General features: G+C 57.6%; 5 protein-coding genes across 5 annotated transcripts; 2 read left to right on the top strand and 3 right to left on the bottom strand.

The window, feature by feature from the left end:
- Positions 1-694: 694 nt before the first annotated feature.
- EsH8_III_001454 (uncharacterized protein) lies at positions 695-2,363 on the bottom strand (the record flags this gene model as incomplete). The annotated part of the gene is made up of 3 exons (XM_083263179.1): positions 695-1,929; positions 1,986-2,069; positions 2,135-2,363. The coding sequence occupies 3 exons, from the start codon at positions 2,361-2,363 to the stop codon at positions 695-697; spliced, it is 1,548 nt and encodes a 515-aa protein (XP_083123666.1).
- Positions 2,364-3,223: 860 nt separating this feature from the next.
- EsH8_III_001453 (glycine decarboxylase subunit P) lies at positions 3,224-6,501 on the bottom strand (the record flags this gene model as incomplete). The annotated part of the gene is made up of 3 exons (XM_083263178.1): positions 3,224-3,285; positions 3,338-3,856; positions 3,906-6,501. The coding sequence occupies 3 exons, from the start codon at positions 6,499-6,501 to the stop codon at positions 3,224-3,226; spliced, it is 3,177 nt and encodes a 1,058-aa protein (XP_083123665.1).
- A 1,122-nt stretch (positions 6,502-7,623) lies between these two features.
- EsH8_III_001452 (mitochondrial outer membrane translocase complex, subunit Tom5) lies at positions 7,624-7,927 on the top strand (the record flags this gene model as incomplete). Its single annotated transcript, XM_083263177.1, has 3 exons — positions 7,624-7,636; positions 7,707-7,808; positions 7,890-7,927. The coding sequence occupies 3 exons, from the start codon at positions 7,624-7,626 to the stop codon at positions 7,925-7,927; spliced, it is 153 nt and encodes a 50-aa protein (XP_083123664.1).
- Positions 7,928-8,390: 463 nt separating this feature from the next.
- EsH8_III_001451 (nucleoporin complex subunit 54-domain-containing protein) lies at positions 8,391-9,593 on the bottom strand (the record flags this gene model as incomplete). The annotated part of the gene is made up of 3 exons (XM_083263176.1): positions 8,391-8,492; positions 8,562-9,208; positions 9,272-9,593. The coding sequence occupies 3 exons, from the start codon at positions 9,591-9,593 to the stop codon at positions 8,391-8,393; spliced, it is 1,071 nt and encodes a 356-aa protein (XP_083123663.1).
- Positions 9,594-10,168: 575 nt separating this feature from the next.
- Positions 10,169-11,102, top strand: EsH8_III_001450 (coiled-coil-helix-coiled-coil-helix domain-containing protein; the record flags this gene model as incomplete). Its single annotated transcript, XM_083263175.1, has 4 exons — positions 10,169-10,188; positions 10,317-10,544; positions 10,711-10,843; positions 10,950-11,102. 4 exons carry the CDS (start codon positions 10,169-10,171, stop codon positions 11,100-11,102), a joined length of 534 nt encoding a protein of 177 aa, XP_083123662.1.
- Between the last annotated feature and the right edge of the window lie 7,149 nt (positions 11,103-18,251).

The following is an 18,251-nucleotide window of genomic DNA, read 5'->3' as shown; positions in this document are numbered from 1 at the left end:
CGGCATCGTCAGCGTCAGCTGCTTGCATGTATCCCCGTCGTCGTATCGGCTGCATTTTCTGGCAGCTAGAACGTCCTGGTACGGATTCTCACCCGCGTGCTTGTTGCTCTCCGACGTAATGCACCGATACGGGCTACTTTGCCGGCATCTTTCCCGCCATCCGCATCACGATAGGTATTCCACTTCGACGCTCGGATCAGCTTCTCGGGTTTGCCGTATCGGTGTATGTGGAGCCGCCCCAGGCAAACCCACGATGTTGGCCAAATTGATGCATTACTACCGGTACGGCAGGGATTGGCCTAAAGCACGCCATAATATATGATATCCGGGTCCCCGGAAGGAGGGTATGGGTAGTGGCAGGTATTGGATTCATAGACTGTTCCATCACTCTCCTGGCTCTTGGAGTTAACAAAACTTCAATAATCTCGAGAAGCGTGTCTGTTTGACGGATAGGTTTTGCTCGCAAATGAGTGTGAGAAAGCCGCCATGCTGAACGGGCACTCGGCCCCTTACATCGATAGGTGTATATATTCCTACAATCTACATGTACATTGACTGAAGGATCACGCAAATCACTGCCCAGCTGGCTGTACAATATGTCCATCCCAGTGTTGGTCGCTACCGTGTAAACCACCCATGGACGGAAACTAACCAACACTGCCAACTTCATAAGAGGGAGGCCGCGCCTCGCCCCCTACAGCTCCGACGACACAAACTCGTCCTCTTGCGCCCCCGCAAACTCGACCTTGACGGACCCCTTGGTCGCCGCCGCAAAGTCCCCAAACAGCCAGTTCCGCACCATCTGCAGCCCGACCTCGGGCTGGTCCAGCGGCACCATGTGGCCCGACCCGTCGACCGTCACGAACGCGAACCTCGTCTCCCTGCCGCCCCTGGTCGGCTTGGACACCTGCTTCCACCGCCCGGCGCGCACCTCCTTGCCCCCCTTGACGGCGTACCACGGCTCGAAGTCGCGCGCGTTGAACTCGACCTGCCCCGCCCACGCCATCTTCTCCGTCCACCGCACGTTGCCCGCCGTGTTGCACGACAGGTCCAGGTCGCCGTTGTACACCAGCACGTCGACCCCGGACTCGAGCACGTACTTGACCTGCGCCTCGGTGCTCCAGAACGCGTCGCCCGACCGGCCGAACGCCTCGTTGACGTCCATCGAGATGAGCCGGAAGTCGTGCTTGCGCCCGGCCGGCAGCTCCAGCGCGTCCCACACCCGGTCCGAGTTGATGTACGCCTCGATGGCCCCGCTCGCGCCGTAGCAGATGTCCTCCGTCTCGCACGGCGCCGTGATGTCGAACGGGTTGCGCCCGCCCGCCTTGACCTCCTGGTAGTACAGCCACTCGATGCGCTCGAAGCAGAAGTCGCCGGCCGCCGCGCAGATGACCGGGTCCGGGAACGCGTAGCACGCCTCCTGCAGGTACATGCAGCGCGGCAGCGCGTCGGCGATGCGCGCGCAGCTGCTCGCGTTGAAGACGGGCGCGGGCACGCCCGGCTTGGTCGTGCACAGCGTCTCGTAGTACCCCCACGTCGTGTCGGCCGGCGAGACGTAGCCGTTGCCGATCAGCACCGACGCCAGCGGGATCTTGAAGGCCGGGGCCGGGGACTCGTTGTTGTAGTGCACGATCTCGGCCGCGAGCGTGGGGATGTAGTGGCCCCCGTAGCTCTCGCCGACGATGTGGAAGGGCAGGGCCGCCAGGTGCGGGAACGCCTCGTAGAAGATGCGGAGGAAGACGTTCATGTCCTCGGCCGCCATGAAGGACGTCACGGGCTGCGTGACGCCCTCGTCGTAGTACGACAGCCCCGTGCCGGCGGGCTGGTCGACGAAGATCATGGACGAGTTGCTGTTCCAGGCGTGGGGGTTGTGGACCGTCCCCGTGCCGTTGTCGTTGATGAGACAAGGCCCCAGTTCCAACATGAGACCTGACCCCGCGGGTTAGTTTTCCATTTGCCGCGCTGAGCGGGCAGGCTTCACTCACCAACAAGGCCGCTGCCGCCGGGCCCGCCCGTCATCCAGAGACTGAGGGGGTCGTTCTCCGGATCGTTGAGACTCTCAAAATACCCTATCGTACGCGGGCTTCGTATTAGAATTGCGGCATCTCAGAGGTAAGCGGATCGGGCCACTCACAGAAGAAGAGGTGCTTTCCGCCGGTGTCCAACCAGCCAGTCCACTGCCTCGAGCCGGCATCGCAGATCTCGTCGCTCTGCTCCTTGATGCGGACGGCGTGGTGCGGGTGTTCCGGCAATGAAAAGGTCGTGAACTCGGGCGACTCGACGTCCTTCTGCGTTGCGACCGCGGACGCGAGCCCCGTGAGCATAGCCAGTCCGGAGACGGCCAACGAGGTGATCCGGACCATTGCAGCTTTCTATCTCAACTATGGATACTCAATTGGCGTATGATGATGTTTGATTTATGAGATCGCGGGCTAGATGTCCCCGCAGATGTGGTGTGAGGAAGGGGGGTATGTGAGGTTGGGACAAAGCTTCTGCGCCGCATGCTTTTATGGTGGTAATTAGGTACTTTGGTCCGGCATCCCGTTCAGGAAGGCCGGGAATTGGGTGGGGTTGATAGGATTCGAACCCCGTCTGGCGTTCGTTTGACGCCGACCGGCCGAGCTCGGATGCGTCATCCTTGGCCGCCAGCTGTGTCCGCAACGAGCACATCGTCTTCGCACGCCAATGGAGCCATGGCCATATATATTCAATGTTCTTGGTCCAATTGCAGTGCAAGATGTCACAAATATAGTCTTTCAATGTATACAATTGATTTCATGGACTGCCGCGGTTGCGCAGGTTCACCGAATCCATCAACTGACGCAAGGTCACGTATAAAACATGCTGTAATTCTTTTCCCGGCTAAACCAAGTGCCAGTCTATCAAATGTAACGCGAATTCCCAATGATGCCAAGTTAAACCCTAACAAAACAACCTTCCGGGTTGTGTGTGTTGTTGAACTCCCGGTTGACCCATGTCTCCGGCCCCCAAACCCCGTACATATTTAGTGTGCATTCCCTGTTGAAATCGTAGGAACTCATATCCACCCGCTTGCTAAAAGATGATGTATAATGTTGAAAGTGAGATGTGGAAACTCAAGGGGATCGACCACTAAGTGAGTCGACCATTCCCAATCAAGTTTTTTCTCCCGTGCGGTCATGATTAAACCCCATTTTGGTGTCTATCTATTGATGTCGTGTCTGCAAGATGCAAAACAACTGCTTTACTCTTGCGTCGTGTCCTCGACGGGAGGGCACGTGCAAAAGAGGTTCAGGTCACCATAGGCTGCACTCTGTTAGTTTACTGCCACTAAAGAATACATAAAGGGGAAACTCACTGTCGTCGATACGAGCAACGCTGGGCCAGAACTTCTTCTCCTTGAGGTAAGGCAAGGGGTAGGCAGCCTTCTCACGAGTGTAAGGGCGGTCCCACTTGCCCTCACCATCGCCGAGAATGACATCCATCTGCGGGTGAGGTGCCATCTTGAGCACGTTACCCTCACGAGGCTGCTTGCCCTCCTCGATCTCGCGGATCTCCTCGCGGATGCTGATGAGGGTGTCAACGAAGCGGTCAAGCTCCTCCTTGCTCTCACTCTCCGTGGGCTCGATCATGAGCGTGTTGGCAACGGGCCAGCTCATGGTCGGGGCGTGGAAGCCGTAGTCCTGCAGACGCTTGGCGATGTCGATGGCCTCGACACCTGCAGTGGCGCTGAAGGGGCGGGCGTCGAGGATGAACTCGTGCGCGCAACGGCCGTTCTCGTTGGTGTAGAGAATCTTGAAGTGAGGCTTGAGGCGGGAGAGCAGGTAGTTGGCGTTCAAGATGGCAGTCTTGGTAGCAAGACGCAGACCGTCGTTACCTGAGATGGTTAGCAAAGGACTTAATATTAGAGGAGAAATGGTACTCACCCATCATGGCGTTGTAAGCCCAGCTGATGGGCAGAATGCCGGCGCTGCCGTAAGGGGCACTGGCGACCATGGCTTCCTCGGACTCAGGGGTGCGGCCGGGGAGGTAAGGAGCGAGGTGCTCCTTGACGCAGATGGGGCCAACACCAGGGCCACCGCCACCGTGAGGAATGCAGAAAGTCTTGTGGAGGTTGAGATGGCAAACATCGGCACCAATCTCACCAGGCGAGCAGATACCAATCTGAGCGTTCATGTTGGCACCATCCATGTAAACCTGGCCGCCGTGCTGGTGGACAAGCTCACAGGCCTTCTTGACGCTGGGCTCGAAGACTCCGAAGGTGCTGGGGTAGGTAACCATGAAGGCACCGAGCTCGTCGGAGTGCTTCTTGCACTTGGCCTCCAAATCCTCAATGTCCAGGTTGCCGGTCTTCTGGTCGCACTTGATGGGCACGACACGCATGCCAGCCATGGCGGCAGAGGCGGGGTTGGTGCCGTGGGCGGAAACGGGAATCAAGCAGATGTCACGCTTCTTGCCAGGCTGTTGCTCGAGGTACTTGCGGATGACACGCAGACCGGCAAACTCGCCCTGGGCGCCAGAGTTGGGCTGCAGAGAAACATCGTCCATGGCAGTGATGCCCTTCAGCTGCTCGGAAAGGCTCTCAATCAAGGCGGTGTAGCCCTTGAGCTCGCTCTGGGGGGTGTGGGGGTGGATGGTGGAAAAGCCGGGAAGAGAGATAAGGGCCATCTCGGTCGCGCTGTTCAGCTTCATGGTGCAAGATCCGAGGGGAATCATGGAGTGAACAAGAGAGAGATCCTTGGACTGGAGGTAGTGGATGTAGCGAAGGATCTCAGTCTCGCTGCGGTGGGTGTTGAAGACGGGGTGAGTGAGGTAGGCAGACTGGCGGCGCAGAGACTGGGGCAGAAGCTCAGTGATGTCCTGAGTAAGAGCACCGTAGGACTTGCTGGCGACATCCGCAGTCTGGGTGCCGGTGGCGTTTCCAAGAACGGTGGCGATGGTGTTGAACACCTCCTCGGTAACGTGCTCGTTGACGCTGATGCCAATGTCGCCGTTGCCATATTCGCGGAAACCCAGACCAGCCTTCTTGGCCTCGTCCAGAATGTTCTGAGAGCGGTCGCTAGCCTTGATAACGACAGTGTCGAACAGAACCTTGCCATCAGGGCTGGCACCACTCTGCTCGGTCTCCAGGCCGGCAGCCTCGGCGACGGCCTGGACTCCACGAGCAAGGCGCACCAATCTCGAGGCAATCTCCCTCAGGCCCTCGGGGCCGTGGTAGACGGCGAAAAGGGCGGCCATGTTGGCCAAAAGAGCCTGGGCAGTGCACACGTTGCTGGTGGCCTTCTCTCGGCGAATGTGCTGCTCACGAGTCTGCAGGGCCAATCTCAGAGCCCGACGGCCGGTTCGGTCCTTGGAGACACCGACCAAGCGACCAGGCATGCGGCGCTTGTGCGCCTCCTTCACGGCGAAGAAAGCCGCGTGGGGTCCACCGAAGCCAAGAGGAACACCGAAGCGCTGGGCACTTCCGAAGGCAATATCAGCACCCCACTCGCCAGGCGGCGTGAGGACAGTCAGGGCCAGCAAGTCGGTAGCGGCGCTGAGAAGAGCGCCCTGCGAGTGGACGAGGTCGGCGAGACCCTTGAAGTCCTCAACCTTGCCCCTCGTGTCGGGGTACTGAACCATGACACCGACGAGATCCTGGCCAAGAGCCTTGATCTTCTCCTGAGCATCCGCGGAGCTCACGTCAACAATCTCAACCTTGATGTTGAAGCCCTGAGCTCTGCTCTGCAGAACGGAGATGGACTGGGGGTGAACGAGGTGCGAGACAATGTAAGTCTTTCCCGCTCTCTTGACGCGGGAAGCAGACAGAGCGTTCATTGACAGGGTCATGGCCTCAGCGGCCGCGGTGCCCTCGTCCAAAAGACTGGCGTTGGAAATGGCGAGACCCGTCAGGTCGGTAACCATGGTCTGATAGTTGAGGAGCGACTCGAGACGGCCCTGGCTGATTTCCGGCTGGTAGGGGGTGTAGCTGGTGTACCAGGCAGGACTCTCCAACACGTTGGTTTGAATAACACGGGGGGTGACACTGGGGCTGTATCCGGCACCGATCAAGGGCTTGGGAGCGGCCTCATTGGCCTTGGCCCAGGCCGTGGCCCTCGCCAGAATCTTGCTCTCATCCGTGGGGCCCTCAGTGTCCCACGCGAAGGTCTTCCTCTCGGATAAGACATCCGCAGGGAGAACTTGAGCAATAAACTCGTCAATTGACCTCGCCGGAGGGTCAAGAGCCTTCAGCATGGCCTCGGCATCGTGAACATCCGGGCCGATGTGGCGGGGGATAAAGGAATCGGGCCTCTGCAGCGGTTCAAGGGAGGCGTCCACTGAGCTGCTGATCTTCGCACTTGTGGCATTTGCATGAGATGTGATGGCGCTGAAGGCCCTGAGGTGAGGAACCCGCGAGGGAGCCAAGCTGGAGGTGCTCGACTTGCAGAGCAGCGAGGAAGATGGTGTCTGGCGGGCGATGACCCTCGACCTCGGGGCTGCCAGCCGAAGCTGGCGGGGGAGGGGCAATCTCAAAGATGCCATGGTGAAGGGCGATTAGCGTGGCGATTCAATGAAAATAGAGAATTGCCGAGATGCTCGCCAAAAGCTGAAGCTAGTTTAAGAGTGAAGAATGAAGAGTGAGAAATGAGAGAAGAAATAATTGACAACGTGGTTGAGAGTCGTGCGTTCAAGTGCTCCTTCGGATCTGGGCCCGATATCGTTGGAGCTCGAGACGCAGCACCCTTGTCGCCACTGTAAGATCCGAGATGCGACTCGGACAACAGGCGAACAGACACGGGCGCAAACTGTTTCGACTCTATTTACGAGACAGCAAACAACGAAACAGACGACGTGTCGAAACAGAAAAGAGAGATGCGAAGGACGGAATGGGCAACAGGACCGGACAGCTCAAGTATTAAGGAGTCGGTGAGAAACCGGCCGGCGGTCATCCGCCCATTCTCTTCGTTGGCATCTCTGCCACTTATCGAGTCTAAGGTACGTAGTCGACACCCTAGGGACGCAGTTCCTGAGTCGAGTCCGGCGCTCGCCCGCGCGCAGGATGCTCCATCCGGTTGAATGAGGGATGGGCATTGGTGAAACCCGCCTTATCGTTCCCTCTGGTCGATGAACCATGGACCGATAAGACCAGTTCCCGTTCCCCAGCCCATTCCCAACACTGGGGCCCCGGCGTCACGAACTGCTCGGCGGGCTTTTGACGGCCCGGGTTAGGCCCAGAACGAAACATATCCGGCCAATGGGAGGGTCGGTCGGGGGCAGGGGGCACGAACCCGGCCCCAGTGTATTTCGAGGCGATTTTTTTAGGCGGCGGGTGAGAGACCGAAGGTTCGGGTGCAGAGCCGAGTGCCATGCGCTGGTATGGAGTAGGATTGCTGTACCATTCTTACGTACTCGTGCATGGTACGTACATGTGAGTGCAGCGCAGCTGGGATTTGCTAAGCAAGCGGAGCCGCTCCAAGCTGCAGAGGTACGTACCGGCCGGGAGACGGAGCTAGTCGACTGGAGCTTCTCTAAATTTTTGCGACGACATCATCGCTGGAACCTGGCACCGACGCGAATAAACCACCACGAACGACAAACTCCCGGACCGCTTTCCTTCCCATCTCCCAACCCGACCCCAGTCAATCCCATCAAGCCACCGCCAACATGTTCGGAGGATGTACGTATCCCGCGACAAGCCATCCCGGTTGCTGAACGAGAACGATGCAGACGCTGACCCTTTTCTCCAGTCGCGCCGCCCCAGCTCTCCGACGAGGAGATCAAGCAGATGGAGACCGAGGCCAGCTTCACCCTGCAGCAGGTCCTCGTCTCTGCCGTCCTTCTGTACCTCTGTAAGTAGACCACCACCTTGGCTATGTCTGCCTTGAGCCACACCGGGGCCCACGAACGCTTCCTAACAAGAGACCGCTCAGCCCCTTTTGCCATCGACGCCGTCTCCAACGTTCTGTAAAGAGCCATTGGCTACCAACGACGACCACACGAGCCTAATGACTGCTCGAGAAACCCCATGAAAAGGAATGCAGGCAGCTGCTCAATCTGCAATCGGATATCACTGCAGTAGCAACGACGAGCTGCGGACCATCTGCCCGGCTGGGAGGTGTGTACTGGGACAAATACCCCTTTTGTAAAATATCATCTGTACAATGTACAAACGGCTGGTTTGATGGGCTATGGCTATAGATCGCATCGGAATCAGGGTAAACAAACATCACGACTTTTGTTCAAGGTTGGCCCTCGTTATGTGGTCCTGTGAGATGAACGTCCTCTCACGTGTTTTGTTTTTTGTTCTTTTCCCTTGACGCAGACTGCTGCCGAGCTCGTTACCTCCGCATCCATACCGTGCATTAAAAAAGTCCGCCCGCGCCGGTCCTCTATCATGACATGTCCGACGGCACTCCGACACCAGGGAACTCTCAGTTCGGGTTCCGCTCCTTTTCCCACTCCGCAAAGTCTTTGGTGATCGACTCGACCTCCTTCTTGAGGTGCTGGATCTGCTTCTCGTAGTCTTCCAAAACCTGCAATCATAGTTAGCAAACCCGACGTCGTGATCCGCGCCATGAGGCACAGCCGCAGGAAAGACTCACCTTCTTCGTCTTATGCTCCGTGTCCTCGCTCAATCCCTCGCCGCTCGCGAAAGCAGGCTTATTCGTCTCCTTCATCAACTGATCCGCATAGTCCCGGAGCACGATCAATCGGCTCCAGAGCTCCTCCTCCCTCGCCGCCAAGGCCGGGTCCTGCACATTGCGCTCCAGCTCCGCCAGCTTGAGCCGCAAGTCGTCCTCGTCGCCGCTGAGAGCGTACCCGCGGTTGCGCAGCACCTGCACACGGGCGGCCAGGGCGAGGCACCGCTCGCGCAGCACCACGTGACGTCGGCGGGCAGCCAGAGCGCGCACGCTGGTCTCGAGGTCGTGCCGCGAGAGGATGGCGTCTAGGCTGGCATTGATCTGGTGAAGGCGGGCGTTGAGCTCTCCGACGACCTTCTTCTGCGTCTGGAGGCGGGCCGCGACGCCCGAAAAGCCCGTGCAGAGAACGGGGATGTAGCCAGGCGCGGGCTTCTTCTGCAGCGCCTCCTCCCACTCCTTGGGGTCCTCGTGCGGGCCCGGCTTATAGAATGGCACGGAGGCCTCGTCGACCTTGTTGTAGAAGTAGTGCTTGAAGGCGCAGTTGTGGTTCGTGGGGTTCCACTTCTCGAAGATGAGGGCCATTTGTTCGGGTATGGGCTTTTGGTTCTCTACAGCGCGCGGGTTAGTCTCAATCGCAATACCAAAAGCCGGGATAGGAGGATTATGCGTACGAGGTGTGTCTCTTCCGGGTTGCCAGAGCGAGCTGGAGAGCTGTGCTTGCGACTGCGACAGGCTGGGCATCTGTTGGTGCTGCTGCTGCTGCTGTTGTTGCTGCTGTTGCGGCTGTTGGGACTGGGCCATGGAGTTTCCAAACGTGTTTCCCTGGTTTTGGGTCTGGCCAAACAGGCTCATCCCGCCCTGCTGCTGGTTACCCGGCTGCTGTTGTTGCTGCTGCTGTTGTGTCGACTGTCCCAAAGTGCTGCCGCCGAAACCACCACCGCCAAAGAGGCCACCAGTCTGCCCGGCGGGCTTCGATGCTCCGAACAAATTCATTTCGTATGACGAGATCTTCCTGATGATGCGAAGAAAGGTAGAATGTCGGTACGTCGTCGAGCTCGTACGGCGAAAGGCAAAAATATCGATGCGCAAAGGAGGAGCGCGAAAAGAAAACAATGAACGCAGGAGCTCAATGTATTGTGGATGAAAGAGTCGCGGGTATCAGAAAAAATGAGGCGCTTCTAGAAGCGACCGAGGAAGGGGATTATGGCGAGGCCTCCCTTTTTTTTTGGTCGTCTTTTGTCTCGGTGTCGGCGAAGATGTTCACCAAGTACCGGTCGCAAGGCTGCTGCTAGCTACCCTTTGGCCCCGAGCAACGAACGCGAAAATAATAAATCGGAGCTCGCAGCTGCAGGCCTTCACCGGACGCCACACTTTTGCCAGACCGAGCCTGCGGCGCCTCACCCTGGGCTCCACCTCAGCCTCGCCCCCAGCCGAACCAATCAGGGCCCTTCTATATCGACCTCACCTCAATTCCCAGCGTCCATTGCCTGGAAAGCTTGCTCTGGAGACTATCCGAACCAAAACCGACCGCTCCCTTCCCCTCCAGCTCCATCACCACAACCGCAACCATGTCCTCCCGACGGCCTCAGTACGTGACCCCTACCACCCGTTACTCGACCGGGAAGGCCAATTGGCCCAATTCCGGCCCGCCTCGGGCGGAGACGCATCGCGAACCACAGCGCAGAGTGCTAACCCATCCGTTTCCGCGAACCACAGATTCAACCAGCAGGTCCAGGTCGACACGACCCCTCTGCCGGAGGACATCCCCAAGGTCAAGGAGATCGGCGCCAGCTCGGCACCGCTCATGTCCGCGGCCTACTTCATCGGAGCCCGATGCCGCGAGTACAATGACGACTTCATGCAGTGCAAGACGGACAACGCGGGCCGCGCCGAGTTCGACTGCTTGAAGGAGGGTCGTCGGGTCACGAGATGTGCTTCGAGCGTGTACGTTTGACGAACCCCTCCACCCTCTCGGTCCATCCGCGCGACCGGAAGCGGCCGCTGCCGTTCAATTGGGTACCCGGGTCTCGTAGCCGGGAGCAATTGGATATGGAAGGATGGGAACCGGGATAGGGAAATGGTTATGCTGACACGGGTTTCCTCCACACAGGCTGAAGGACATCAACACCCACTGCCTCGAGCAGTTCCGCGCCCACTGGACATGCATCGAGAACCGCAACCACCAGCTCTACCAGTGCCGCCAGCCCGAGTGGAAGCTCAACAAGTGTGTCTTTGACAACCTGGTACGTCACGGTCACGTCCCCCGGGCGGCGAGAGGACAACAGAACCCCCCTCTGCCGTTCTTGCTGCGAGAGGCCGGCCAAGGCGCTAACGTGTATCGCTTTGCAGAAACTCGAGAAGCACATCCCCGACCAGCGCCCCGGCGTCACCCCCGTCGAGCTGCGCCCTCACATGATCTACGCCGACGTCGCCATCAACACCCTCGAGGGCAAGCCCTTCATCCCCCCGTCAAAGGCCGAGGGCGGAAAGCAGGCGTCGTAAGGTGTGTTTGCGTAAGATGCGGGGAGAAGACCCCCTGGATGGTGCGTGGGGTATGGCTTTGCGTTGAAGATGTAGGCTCGGGACTTAGCGATAGAACGCTGTGTACATATGTCATCAATCAGAGTTGGGATCAACCAATGGCTTCCTTTTTTTTATTCTACCCCCGTCCGGCTCTGTTCATTGCGGCATCACTGCTACCTCAAGGTGCTCTACGTCCAGGGCCGGGATATATCGGATTGTTGACGGTCATGGACCTGACCAAGATGCCCTACAAAAAAGGCCCAGGATGTCTAGGCTCCCAGCCATCATACATTGGCTTTGGAGTGATAATCCGAGTGGTGTAACGGCAAAAGATGCAACCGACATCCCGCAGAGAAGCAACACTCGCACACCTCAAACCCAGGAACCGTTTCAACAACCTCCGCCACGGCGGGAAACCACTCTTTCCTCGAGTATCAACCCGAGGCAGCCGCCCGCCGACACCCGAACCACTTCCAAAGAAGAAATAGGAAAAAAGAAAGAGGGCCTTCTTACCGACCTCGCCCCATTCCTCCCTGCCTTCGATCTCACTCGCCATCGTGGTACAGGGCACGCGCTGTACGACTCCCACTAACCCTCCCCGCAATCTACAACCACGCATCGCACGACAGCGCCTGCACCCGAAGCCCCTTCCGCCACTGCCGGTCAGCACGAGTATTGGAGACGGAAGGGGGGGTAGAGTCGGAGGTCTGGGCCAGGTCTGCCCGCCTTGCCACTGGGCAATGTGCGACGTTGCCGGTATCCCCTTGGGGTGCCCGCAGGTGGGAGTTTTGTAAACACCCACCTTGATTGTTCCTCAAGACTACGGCGGCTTTGAGAGCAGAGCAGGCAACCGAGACATATGGTCAGCGGGAGAAGAGTCTAGCACAGCGACGAGGGCATGAGGTATCGTATCCGGATATGATGCCCCCCTTCCTCCCCTTGGCCCATGAGAAAGGACTTCATCGGATCGTGTTGGGGGCTAGGGGGGTCATGTGACGAGTCGTCCACGGCCATGCTGGTGCGTGAGCAGTCGTCCGACCAACTGCTTGGTCACGGTATGCGAGTGGGGAGAGCAGGCAGTACATTATTGACCGCCCTGGAGCTGTATTGGGGGCAAACCGTGCCGGTCGTTTTTTATCGGGAAATGCAATCTACCTCTGACGCGCGAAGGGAGGGGGACGAGCGGTCGCCACTCCGCCAAGAAACCTCTCTCTCTCTTTTTCTGTTGAGCCCGTCGAACAAGCCTCCCCCGGCCCTCTGAAAGAATCTGCTCCTCTGAAAGGAGTTTCAATTCGGCAGGGAGCCGGTATGGGGGGGTGGTAGGACGCTGTAATGCGCGTCGAGATGTGAGCCGACGGGCTTTGCACGACGGCCCTGTCATGTCACATTGCCCTAGACGGTCTGCCACAGGGTTTGGACAGATATCAGAAGAAGGGCCCAGAGTTTTCCAGAAATTCTCTTGGGGGAGCACAGCAGGGAGGATGTCAGTTGACCACAAGTGTATCTCAACCTTGGTACTGCAAATGTCTACGAGAGTCTGGTTAGAGGTCAAAACCCAAGCGGGACGCGGATGGGCCGTGAGAGGAAGTCTTTGTACGGAGTATAGTCATGCAGCTGTGTCATCGATGCCCGGTCCAGATCTAGACCACCCGGGATGGGCGAGCTTCATAGTACAGGCTCATGCCATCGACGACGTCGCACGAGGGCTGCCAACAGCCATGAGGGCCGTCTTTTAAATTTCGAGGCTTATTGAAAAGCAACACGCACTCTCTTTCTCTCCCAGACTTGCCTGACGGAAAGGCTTCGACGTGTTCGAGCCCGAAATGAAGGGCGACAGCATAACCACCACCACCGAGCATGGTCCCAGCAGCCGCGCGACGGACACGGCGTGGTGAGAAATCACTCCTGGCAATGTAGCGGGAGGTTTTTAGTTTCCTCCCACCGTTTGATGCGATGTACGCACATCCCAGCCCCAGGTGTCGCCTCATGTCTAAGACACTGGACCCCAATGCCCGCTTACTCAGTTTGGGGGTGGTGTGTGTCCAGATGATGGGGGGCATTCGTCTTCCTCCTTGAATCCAACTCATTCAGATTGTTGGGACGTGATTGCTGTCATGTTTGCCACGAGACCAAACTCCAGAGGACCTCCCTTCTGCATGACAAACTAGAGGCATGAAGGCGGTAGAATTCTACGCTGTCGTGAAACCGCCGTTGGAGTTTGACGTCAGGGTTGTGGCTTTTGGCGAAAAGAGAGAGAGAGACAGCGGGAAAATAAGGGGGGTTCAATCATGCCAGGCGCTTAAGGGCGACAGCGAAACGCAACGCAACCTTAACTCGGGGTGCGCTCAACTGGGTGACACCGGGCCGCGCAAAGTGGCCGCAGACGTCGTCAAACGACATGTTTCGGGAGAAACTGCTGGATAGTTTGGGCGATCAAAAAGTTGCCTGCCAACCAACCAGACCTTCCTCGAGAGCCCGGCATCACATAGAGGGCCTTGGATTTGCGGCCTTGGATCGTTCCAGCGGGAGAGTCCCGGCCAGCCCTTGGTTCGACAGAATAACTGTTTGGAAGCCCTTCCCATTGCGTTACTCGCTGCGGAGCTGTCTCGGAGGATTCGAAGCCCAACAGGTTCTTTGGTTGCGGGTGCATGCTCCGCCATGTCATCCGGGCATGGGCTGGAGATGAGACGATGGTGGCAGCCTGATAAACAAACTTGGACCTCCAACAAGTGGACTGGGACTACGGATCTTGGTATACAGGGTGGGGATGCCGTCTTCCCCGGGGTTCGAGAAATTGAATGTCGAGGCGATGTGCCGTGTGGCCCGCGGTTCGCCGGCAGTGGAAGGAGGGGGGAGGGGGGCGGACGAGGATGGGATAGTAAGAGAAAAGAAGAAAAAAAGGAGGGACGCGGGGGCAGAAAACCCCTCAGCGAAATCTCGCTGGCAAGATTAAGGATGTTTGGGGCCCTGGAGGAAAACAAAACCTCATTTCGTGGTTGATGAAGAAGCTCAGAGCTGCTCCCGGCCAAACCCTGTTTTTTTGGCAGTGGTGTTGATGGCCCAGGGGCGCCCATGAACTGGGTGGGTATGGTTGGACGTAAGACGGCGGGGGAAAGAAACCGTCCGATTTGCTTTGCATTCATTTGCGTTCAGAGATGAGTTGCGCTGATAGCGCAGAGGGACTCCCGGGTTGTAAGGTCCTGTTCAGCCCGGGAACAGGGACTGGGGTATCCGCAATAAGTTTCACGACGAGGATGGTTGGTCAGGCCAGTATGTGTAGGCATAATAATTAAGAAGTAATAGCTCAGCCGTGTTAACCGTGTGGGAAAGATGGGATGGCATCTGATCGAGCTGGAGAAAGAAGAGATGATGGGATTTTGGAATCCAGGGACCAGGTACCATTAGCGATTGGCAACGTCGCATTCGACTGGAACACAACAGCGCGATGCATCTGTGCACACTCTCGAAGCATACAGGGGAGAGAGAGAAACTTCCGAACGATCACCGCTGAACGGGCTCCACGTCTGATCTGATCGGATGGTTCTAGACGCCCGATTATGCAGCCAGGAAACCTCTTTTTTTGTCTTTTGAAATTTGACTTTCTTGGTTGAATGCCACAACTGTTAACTTGACAAAGTTGTGGAAGTCGACGTCGACGGCCGGGCTACTAGATGCGCGAGAATGAATCGTAGAAGAACCTGTGCCAGTAGCTTGGCCACCCGAGGAGCTGGCTGCCAAGTCGGCGGGACCTGTCTGGTGGTGAGTCGATCTGCTACGGCCGCTGTCTGTCAGTGGTCACAACTGCCATCTCGATCAAAGGCGCTGATCATGGCTCCAGTATGGTGAACAATGCGCGAGATTGACTTCCGGGAGGCATCTGGATTTTCTTGACGGCTGGTGGAAGATGCCTCCCACACGCAAGCTGAGGTTACCTAGCAGGCGGGATCTAGCTCTAGAAGACGGCCGTTGACGCACGCATCATTGCTGCCGTGATCCATCGCACCCACCGCACCACCCATCGTATCTCTCCGAGGACCAAGTGCCGGGCTGCGGAGCCCAGGTCGTATCCATCCACTGGATATTATGAGTTTGTCGGCAGCCATGACTTGGCGTGTGTATGCATATGTGTATGCTGAACAATGATGTCGGAACGCCACTGCGCTAAATGGCAGGACGATGGCGTTAGTCTCCGCTGCTGGTCAGGAACTGCTGTGTAGCGCTCAACTGGTCAACCCTTCTTCCTAGGTGTTTGTCGCATCAGGGAAACGCCTCGCCGAGTGCCGGCAAGGAGGCGCTGCAGCAGGACAGGCGATCATGACAATTAGCTGCAGATGCAGCTGGACTCATCGAGACTTGCACACGCTAGAAGCATGCTGTTCGGGCAGCGTCCATCATCGAAATCATCCTCGACTTCCTTGCTCCCGGCGGGCCATATTACACTACATTATCGGCCAAGTTGATATCCGCTTCGGCCTGCATCAGCCGTGCCCATAGCCACCAAGGAATGGTGTGTGAATACACAGTATCCCGAGAGGAACGCGATGCTGGCAAAGACGGAAGGTTCTGCAGACACTCATCTCGGTCATCTCGAGGCCCGCGCTAGGATGCCGGGATGCCAGGTTTTCCTGGGGGGCTCGTCGTCATCGGCAATCAGAAGTCAAGATGATTTCGTGGGCGATGGGACGCTGACAGCTAGACAACAGCTGTTGGGGGTGGAGATGTGGACGAAGAAGACCCCACGAAGCGTAATGAGACGATTTAGCGAGACAGCGGAAAGAAAGGACGGCCAAGGCGATGCGGTAATGAAAAAGTTAAAAAACGCATCTTGGACAGGGGATGGCTGATGGAAGCACAGTGTGGTGCAGCGTCGCAGCGATCGACTTGATGGATGAGCACCAGCAGCACCAGCACCAGCAGCAGGAGCAGGAGCAGGAACAACGGGAGCGGCAAGCGTCTTTGAGAGAACAATTTCACCTAGTGGGGTGGACGGCAGCGGAGGGGGAAGAATGTGTACTGCACTACGAGGCTAGCGCACGTTACATACATCACAATCAAGCACTGCGGAAACAACTGGCGCACTCGGTTCATACCTACCTAGTAAACAATCCCGTTGGCTCTAGCACTGGCAGGCGACAAGGAGAGAAGAGACGCTCTTTGGCAGGTAGGGGACAACGAGGGCACAGGCCATGTCCGCGCAAGACTGGATGAACGGGTCCCCACCGAAATTAAGGCCGTTTCAGAAAGGCGGGGCCTCCCCGGGCCAAGTGCTGTTTGATGGAGACGCCCACCCGACCCTTGCAGCAATCAGGGCGACGAGAGGGTGCTGCTGCAAGCTGCAAGGTACCGCCGCGCTCGACTGAGGTCATTGGGCCAACGGGCATAGACAACCACACTCTGGGCGCAAGGGCACTGGTTCAAGAAGCCAGGAGTCCAGGGATCGGGACGTGGGCGGAGGGGGAAACCACAGGGGTGGGAGGGGTGGGAGGGGGCGTGTGCGCAGGAGACGAGACGCCGGGACGAAGGAGAGGGAACAGGGGGCGGAGCAGCGCTAGCTGATATTGGCTCGAAAAAAAAAGGACGCCTTGGAAATCTGCAAGCCCCCTTTTGCCCCTCGACGGTTCGTCGCTATCATGAATCGCTGGCAAGGCACTCTCCTGGCTGTTAAGGTGCTGGTATCAGCCAAGGCCGCCGCGCTTGCCATCTGAGGGAAGCTCGGCGAGGGGACGGGTGCTGCACGCTGGAAGATCAGACGTCGCTTGCACCTGTGCTCTGAGATTCCGACAGAGCAGTCAGCATCATCCAGGGCAAGGGCGAGGCCGAAGGTTGGGTGGCTGACTGACTCTGCGTCGACGCTTGACGCGACTCCTTGATGCTCCTTGATACACGATATAGTGCTCATACAGCTTGGCTGAACGAGGGGAGACAGAAGCCCCGTTGTCAAGGGGGTCGAGGGGCCCGTTGACGTTGCCCGGTGGGTTGACACTGCTTGCAAGTTGCAACGCAGCGCAATACGGATGGCGAGGGAATGATAACGAAGGCAGCTAGCTGGAAGACTGCCAGGCCATGGAAGCAAGGGATTGACATGGACATAGTACACTACACTACACTACAGACCGACTCTCCACGCATAAATGGGGAGTAATATTGGATAATTGCCCTCATCCAGATTGCATATTCCCACACCGTATGCAGCAATCTTGAACGGCGCACTCGGCGCCCCAGATCGGGAAGCTGGCCCAGTGATGGGCATCCTCTGGTCTGGGCTGCGGGTGGGAGCCAAGATGTGAGGATCTGCTCCGTGCATGGTGGACAGAAGTGAGCCAATTTGATCGAGGAGTAATGAGCTGAGATGCACGTTGGACTGGGCTGGGGCGGGCTGGACTAGGCTGGGATAAAAAAAAATTCGTGCACTGGTGAGGCGTAATTAGCCATTGCTTATGTTGCCGATATTGCCGATGTTGGTTTATTGAGGCGGAGACGGTCGAGTTGTTTGTTTCCCTCGTTTCCTAATCATGTATCCGCATGTCATTGACAGCCGTCAAGCACTTGCTGCGTCATACACAGAACGATTCAAGGTAAAGAAAGGTAAGGGCGCGCTTCCCGGTCTGCTCGTCCCTTCCCTTCCCGTCCTGGTGTGTGTGATTATGCTTGATTTTGACTGCACAGAGCAAGTGGTATCCGGATACGTAGAGGTACCGGTAGACTGAATCGTTGCTCTTTCCCTTCCTCGACTTCCACTACAGATGCAAAGCGTAAGGTAGCGCACGTTCGTCCGTACCGCCGCGGATATCATGGCGATATGGCCACCCCCGCACGATCCTCCCACCAATCTTAAACCCACCCCCTCCGCTCACTTACACTCGCAGAACATGCACCACCACACCACTTCAGCCCAGAGTCTGCAGCCGGCCTGTCCCTGTTCTAAATCCAGTCCATCAATCACCCCGGACAAACCAAACACACCCAATTTCTTTTGGCCTGCGCTGCTTGCTTGTCTCGCCTCCAGATCGTTGCCCTTCATCACCGTTGCCTCCACTCTCTCTCTGGATCCCGCTCCGCAACCCCTCGTAGAGGCGTCACTCTCTCGCCCACCGCGCTCTGGCTGTTCTCCTGCCTGCAGGGTTCACA

Source organism: Colletotrichum jinshuiense, chromosome 3, assembly GCF_051148585.1.
Source record: "Colletotrichum jinshuiense chromosome 3, complete sequence".
Lineage (NCBI taxonomy): Eukaryota > Fungi > Ascomycota > Sordariomycetes > Glomerellales > Glomerellaceae > Colletotrichum > Colletotrichum jinshuiense.
Note: the sequence above shows the minus strand (reverse complement) of the source record. Positions and strands in the feature narration are given on the sequence as shown.